The sequence below is a fragment of the Tachysurus fulvidraco genome, chromosome 16 (genome assembly GCF_022655615.1).
Source record: "Tachysurus fulvidraco isolate hzauxx_2018 chromosome 16, HZAU_PFXX_2.0, whole genome shotgun sequence".
In the NCBI taxonomy this organism is placed as follows: domain Eukaryota; kingdom Metazoa; phylum Chordata; class Actinopteri; order Siluriformes; family Bagridae; genus Tachysurus; species Tachysurus fulvidraco.
The window spans coordinates 13,683,539-13,689,784 of NC_062533.1; the positions used below are offsets into that span (position 1 = coordinate 13,683,539).

The 6,246-nt window shown below is 34.2% G+C and overlaps 1 protein-coding gene across 1 annotated transcript; it reads left to right on the forward strand.

The window, feature by feature from the left end:
- Positions 1-651: 651 nt before the first annotated feature.
- Positions 652-5,402, forward strand: pax1b (paired box 1b). Its single transcript, XM_027155466.2, has 5 exons — positions 652-784; positions 1,421-2,035; positions 3,989-4,119; positions 4,803-4,962; positions 5,236-5,402. Exons 1-5 carry the CDS (start codon positions 781-783, stop codon positions 5,334-5,336), a joined length of 1,011 nt encoding a protein of 336 aa, XP_027011267.1. The 5' UTR covers positions 652-780; the 3' UTR covers positions 5,337-5,402.
- The last annotated feature ends 844 nt before the right edge of the window (positions 5,403-6,246 follow it).

Sequence of the window (6,246 nt, forward strand, 5' to 3'; positions counted from 1 at the left end):
TTATTATTATTATTATTATTATTATTATTATTATTATTATTATTATTACTACTATTATATCCATTTTAAGCTCTTAACATTGCCCCTTATTTTTAGGAGTCTGTTCTTACGTTTTCAAAATATAGCTTTCACAACGATAACACAACAGATCTTCAGGTTGCGCATGCGTGGTTTTTGAAAGCGTGGCCTAAGCACTAACATTCTGCCTCATAGAGCTGCTGTACAGTCTGGTTAGATTTAAACAAAAACTTCGAAATTAAAACAAAAAGCATGAAGATATGTTAGAACGTACAGTTAATATTTGTATAGGAACAGACATTTTTTTGTTACTTGGGTAAAACATGTTATTAATAGGAGCAGAAAGATAATAAGCAGTTTATTGTAGTATGATGTCTCATAAATAAGAAAAGAATGAACTACGCCTTTTCTGAACGAATAATAAGATATCACTTATAAATGATGTCTAATGACCAAGGTTACTTTTTTCTGTAGGGAAAAACTGAGCTGGTTAATACCCAGTGGTTGTCCTCGTTGCTGCTGCATGACCCTATGTTTTTGGAGCAGCATGCAGTAGGAAGTGTGATGAAGAGCTTAAGCTACAGGGAGGAGCTAAATCCACGCAAACACAAACCAGAAGTTGTGCTGGGAGATGTGTGTAGTTCCTCTGTACTCTCATTCAGTGGAAAGTGGAGGTCAGATGCAAACGGGAGACAAGAAGAAATTGCTTTTCCAATGTGGACAAGGTCAGAGTAAAGAGTGAACATCGTGAAGTCTCTGCAAATGGGTAAGTGTATTGTCTATTCTGTTCAAAATATAAAGATGAAAAGGAAAATAATTTAAATAGACAGTTTACACGTGAGAAATTCAAGTTTACTTGAAACTCGTTGGCTTTTCAAAATAATTTCATGCGTCTAATAACTACATTATTTTTTTCATAGTTTAAAGACACACTGCCAGAGCCAACAGTTTTATTTCCTTTGGCTGTAACATTTTAATATTTTTTATAATAATAATTTACTTATTGTAATAAATGCAAATAGAGATTTTTGTGCTGTGTAGTCTTTAATAAAAACATATATTGCGAATATTGTTTTATCCACGTGAAGTCAATATAAAGATGAATATTCGTATAGAAGAAACTTCTATTCGTGCACACTGATAAGGTTATTTTAGTTATTCTACCAATCTGCAAATTAATACAACCTGAATTATAAAAGGCATTAAATTATTCACACAAGACCTTTGATAATATAGTAAATTATAAATTATTACTCCAGGATTTTACAAATTCTACATTTTTATATGATGCATATGCAGTACGTGGAGTTTCTTCTTCTTCTTCTTCTTCTTCTTCTTCTTCTTCTTCTTATTATTATTATTATTATTATTATTATTATTATTATTATTATTATTATTACAGAGCAACCGTCCTACGGCGAGGTGAATCAGCTGGGCGGCGTGTTTGTGAACGGGAGGCCTCTACCCAACGCCATTCGCGTGCGCATCGTGGAGCTCGCGCAGCTTGGTATTCGACCTTGCGATATCAGCCGCCAGTTGCGCGTCTCTCACGGCTGCGTGAGCAAGATCCTGGCACGCTACCACGAGACAGGTTCGGTGCTGCCGGGTGCAATAGGCGGCAGCAAGCCGCGCGTGACCACACCCAACGTGGTGAAAAGCATACGGGAGTATAAGCGCGCGGACCCGGGTATGTTCGCCTGGGAGATTCGAGACCGGCTGCTGGCTGACGGTGTGTGCGACAAGTATAACGTGCCGTCGGTGAGCTCCATCAGTCGCATCCTGAGGAATAAGATTGGTAACCTGTCGCAGCCCGGACAGCACGAGACCGGCGTAAAACCTCACGCCCCTCCGATTCCTTACAGTCCGATGTGTGCTTATCCCTACCCCAACGCCATCTCCCCTACCGGCACAAAACTCGGCGGCCCTCCTGGTGTCGGTGTCGGTCTATCACGAGCATGGCCTTCAGTGCACACCGTCAGCAATATTTTAGGGATACGAGCTTTCATGGACCCTTCAGGTAATTAATCAACTTCTTTATTGGTTTCTTCATTTTTTTTAAAGCAGGAAATAAATCTGAGACCAGAGACTTATTATATTAAAATATACAGACGAATGCAAAATGCAGAAAATCTAAAGATAAATAAATAAATAAATAAATAAATAAATAAATAAATAAATAAATAAATAAATAAATAAAATAACAAGTACAAAGAAATGCAAAAAGAATGCAAAATAAACACAAAATTTAAAACGAGATGTAGAAAATAAAAAAATCTTCTCAATATAAATACAAAGTAATGAAATTGTTAACAATAAAACGTGAAAATATTTATTTGACAGATTTTCAAACAAAATATAAATTATGGTTACATTTATTATTATTATTATTATTATTATTATTATTATTATTATTATTATTATTATTATTATTATTGCTTTTGTTGTTTTTGCTGTTGTATTTTAACTAATACTCTATAATGCTATGTTGTATATAAAAAGGAATTGTATTAATGCGCTTTTGGGGATTGTGCCTATGGATGCAGGATGTATCCTATGATCCTGTGCAGGATGTATGTAGTATGGTGTTAATGTCAAATGAATATGTCCAGGTAATATGGTATATAGTAAGAACTGATTATGTGGTTTATACCATAATGGAACTGAGAAAATGTAATTAGAGTAAATCATTTGCGACAATGACATTATTACAAGACCACTGTGTGGCTAATATTGGAATGTGTGTTAGGCGATCATTTGCAGTTTAGTAGGTGTTAGGAAAGGTGTGTTAGTTGTAAACCATATCAACAATGTGTTAATGTGACGGGGAAGTAATAGGAAACAGTGTGTTAAGTATATTGGGCTCTGTATTAAGGTGTAAGAAACTTTTAAAATAATTTTAGCTCATGGCAAAATATTAATGGTGATGTAATATTAACAACAGATACTTATGTATAAGTAATTAATTAATTTCGAAATAAAAGGCAACCTTAGCATTTAAACATAGCTAAGAAGACTTTTTGAAAAGTAAGGTAGGGCAACGAAATTCCCTCTGTGTGTGTGTGTGTGTGTGTGTGTGTGTGTGTGTGTGTGTGTGTGTGTGTGTGTGTGTGTGTGTGTGTGTGTGTGTGTGTGTGTGTGTGTGTGTGTGTGTGTGCGTTCTGCGTCTCACTGTATTACCCGCTTATTGACTTTACTTAACTTTACGCTTACTATTTTTATAATTTTTATTTGTTGTAATCTAGATCTGGTCTAGCATGGTTACATTTCTTTCTATGGTTAATAAAAGAAAACACTAGTAAGTATGAAATATGTTTAGGTGACAAGGCTATGTGCCCCTGGTTTTATCTGATATTAAATAATAGCCTATATCATTTCACTTTAATATGGTTTTAGTCTTTAGGCTTATCTCATCATCATAAGAATCAGTAAAGGATTTAATGATTTTTTTCCCCGTACGATAAACATAATTGATTTGGCCTTTTGTTTCTCTACCAATTTTCTGCAATTTACGCAATAATCGGTTACAATTAATGTAATAACTCTAATAAACTGTGATGCAAATAAGTTATTACTAGTAACAACTACTATTAAAATCTCCAGTTGATTCTATATGACAAAAATAAACAACAAATAATAAATGTTACAAATGTGAAATAATTAATGGTATTACCATTAGATAAGCCATTTGAATGACCTTCATTAATGTTATGAATGAGTTTATATTGTGAAAAACATCATTGCGTTTTGATTACGTTTTAAAGTCTATATTAATATATTTATTTAATCCTATCATTTTTACTGTTTTTTAGTAGTAGCTAATATGTGTATCATTATTACTGATTTATTATTGTAATTATCGTTTCAGTATGTGAGTCTGTATTTAATATGGCATCGTTCACAATAATGCATTTTACCTACTTATTGGAGGCCACATATTATTGAACTTAAACTTTCCTGATTCTCCCCGTAGCCATCGCTGGACCCGAGGGATATCAGCAGAAAATGGAGGAGTGGCCATGCGTAAACAGAACTTCATTTCCCTCGCATACAGTTAACGGCATTGACAGATCATCTATAGACACAGATATAAAATACAATCAGGTATTTAATGCATCCGAATATGTAGTATATCTATTTGCTCTGCCCTGTTAAGTGAGCAATCTCACGGCAAATTGGTGAGAATTACAAGTTATATAAGTTATATATTCTAACACCGCAGACTGAACAGTAAAATTGTCCAAAAAAAAAAAAAAAAGAATTGGTATGAATATGACAGACATAAGTAAATGCAGTTATTCTGCAATGCTGCTAAAAGCATGACTTCAGTCTTACCTCAACAATTCGAGATATATTGATATGACATTTTAGGTTATAATCTGGGAATTGATTTCATTAAGAAAACAAGTCACCTGCTGAATTTCTCTATTTTTCTACAATTTTCCATAATTACATGACATTAAGTAAGGAGTTATATCTTCTTTTTGTTGTTCGTTTGTCCTCATGACATGATATGTTATTGTTGAGGTTTTCTAGTAATTATTCATTGCTTGATTACTGGAAAGCCTGTAGGATTGCTAATCTAGACTTGTTTAAATGCTCTCTAGACATTCATCGATCTTGCCCTATTTTGCTTTTCTAATCCAACTGGATGCCTTACCGGTATTTTAAGATGTTAGTAGCTTATATTGCTGACCCCGTTATTAATTTTAACCTACATTCACGATCTCTTGACCTTATTTAAGATTTCTAAACTCAAACTAATGCTGTATTCGTGTCTCTGACAGTCTCCGTCGAGTCTTAGCGGATATATGCCCCCCTGCCCCTATTCTTCCCCCAGTCATTACGGGGGAAACTATGGGCATCACTGGCAGCCTCAGGGAACAGGTCTGGCGCACAACGACTCACACCTTCACACTGCCATGAACTTCAAACCTATATCAAATGGTGAGTTCTAATACATAGTGGTTTGGTTGGATCAAATGCAGGTCTGTTCAACATTTAGTGTTAAATGTGCTTTTAATGCTGCTGGATAATGCATGTTAATTCAGCATGAGACTCCTGTGTGTGCCTAACGCACCTAATCCATCTTGCTTTTAAGGCAGCAAGCAGAACATATCGGGCTACTGTTAGCTCAGTGTGTGGTTTTGGTTTAGACAAACACGGAAGAAATGAAAGATGTATTTATTTCTCTAAACTTCGCCCACATCTGGTTTGCAGTGGCAGACAGAAAACCCCCGAGTCCTCTGATTAAGCAGCAGCAGCATCATGAGGCACTGAGCAGCGTTCACAACCTGGTCTTACCCACTTCAGCCTCATAAACACGTACACACGCCCACACAGTTCAAATGAACGCATCTGCTGTTGTCCTATTTTAAAATAGTAAGTAAAACTATGCCGTAAATGTTCAGTGAAATTCTAAACTGGTAAAAAAAAAATAATAATAAAAACAAACAAAAAAAAAAAAAAAAAAAAAAAAAAAACCCCGAGCGCAGGTTGTTATATCACTTGGAAAAATATTTTAATTGTGAAGGTCAAGTGAGTGTAATGAACTCCTGAAATGACATAAGAGCTCCATGAAATTGGTCACCTCCCTTAAATTTAAGTGTTATTACAAGACAAAAAAGTTTTTACAATAATTAATTGATATTCTTTAAAACAATAAGAAAATGAGTAATTTTATCTAGTTATCTACTTTAGGTTATTTTAATGTTTATGATTGCATTACTTGAAAACTTTGTAAAAAGCATCAAAACATTCGTTAACTAGGTATTTATAGTAATTGAGCCTGATGCTCCAACCAACTGCTATTGTTTCTAAATAAAACTCAGGAAACAAAAGTGTATGTCAGCCTGCAGCTATAACGTAAACGTAATAAAGTAATATCGAATATTCGTGATATTTTCTAAAAATACATTTAAAAGTTACAGTCTGTGCTGGGTGATGTTGAATTGTTGAGGATTTTTAACATTTGGCTTAATTTAACATAGCATCCTTGATTCCTGTTTCTATCAGAGGAAACATTCAGGGTTATTATACTAGTATAACTTTAATTGTATAGAAAGTTTGAAAGGGTTAATAACGGTTATTAATTTAAGTTTAATTGCTGGAACTGTGGACCACAGGTGATTTCTGCAATATTTGCAGTCAGTTTTGTTTCTTTGGACAGTGTAATGACATTTGATTTTATACTTTTAAATAAAAATAAACCTAAAAAAATGCAATGAAATT

What these genes read in the sequence shown, in the direction of transcription:
- pax1b (XM_027155466.2), top strand. An exon ending in CAGATATAAAATACAATCAG is followed by an intron (nt 4,120 to 4,802) that starts GTATTTAATGCA and finishes TGTCTCTGACAG; the next exon opens with TCTCCGTCGAGTCTTAGCGG. An exon ending in CTTCAAACCTATATCAAATG is followed by an intron (nt 4,963 to 5,235) that starts GTGAGTTCTAAT and finishes TCTGGTTTGCAG; the next exon opens with TGGCAGACAGAAAACCCCCG.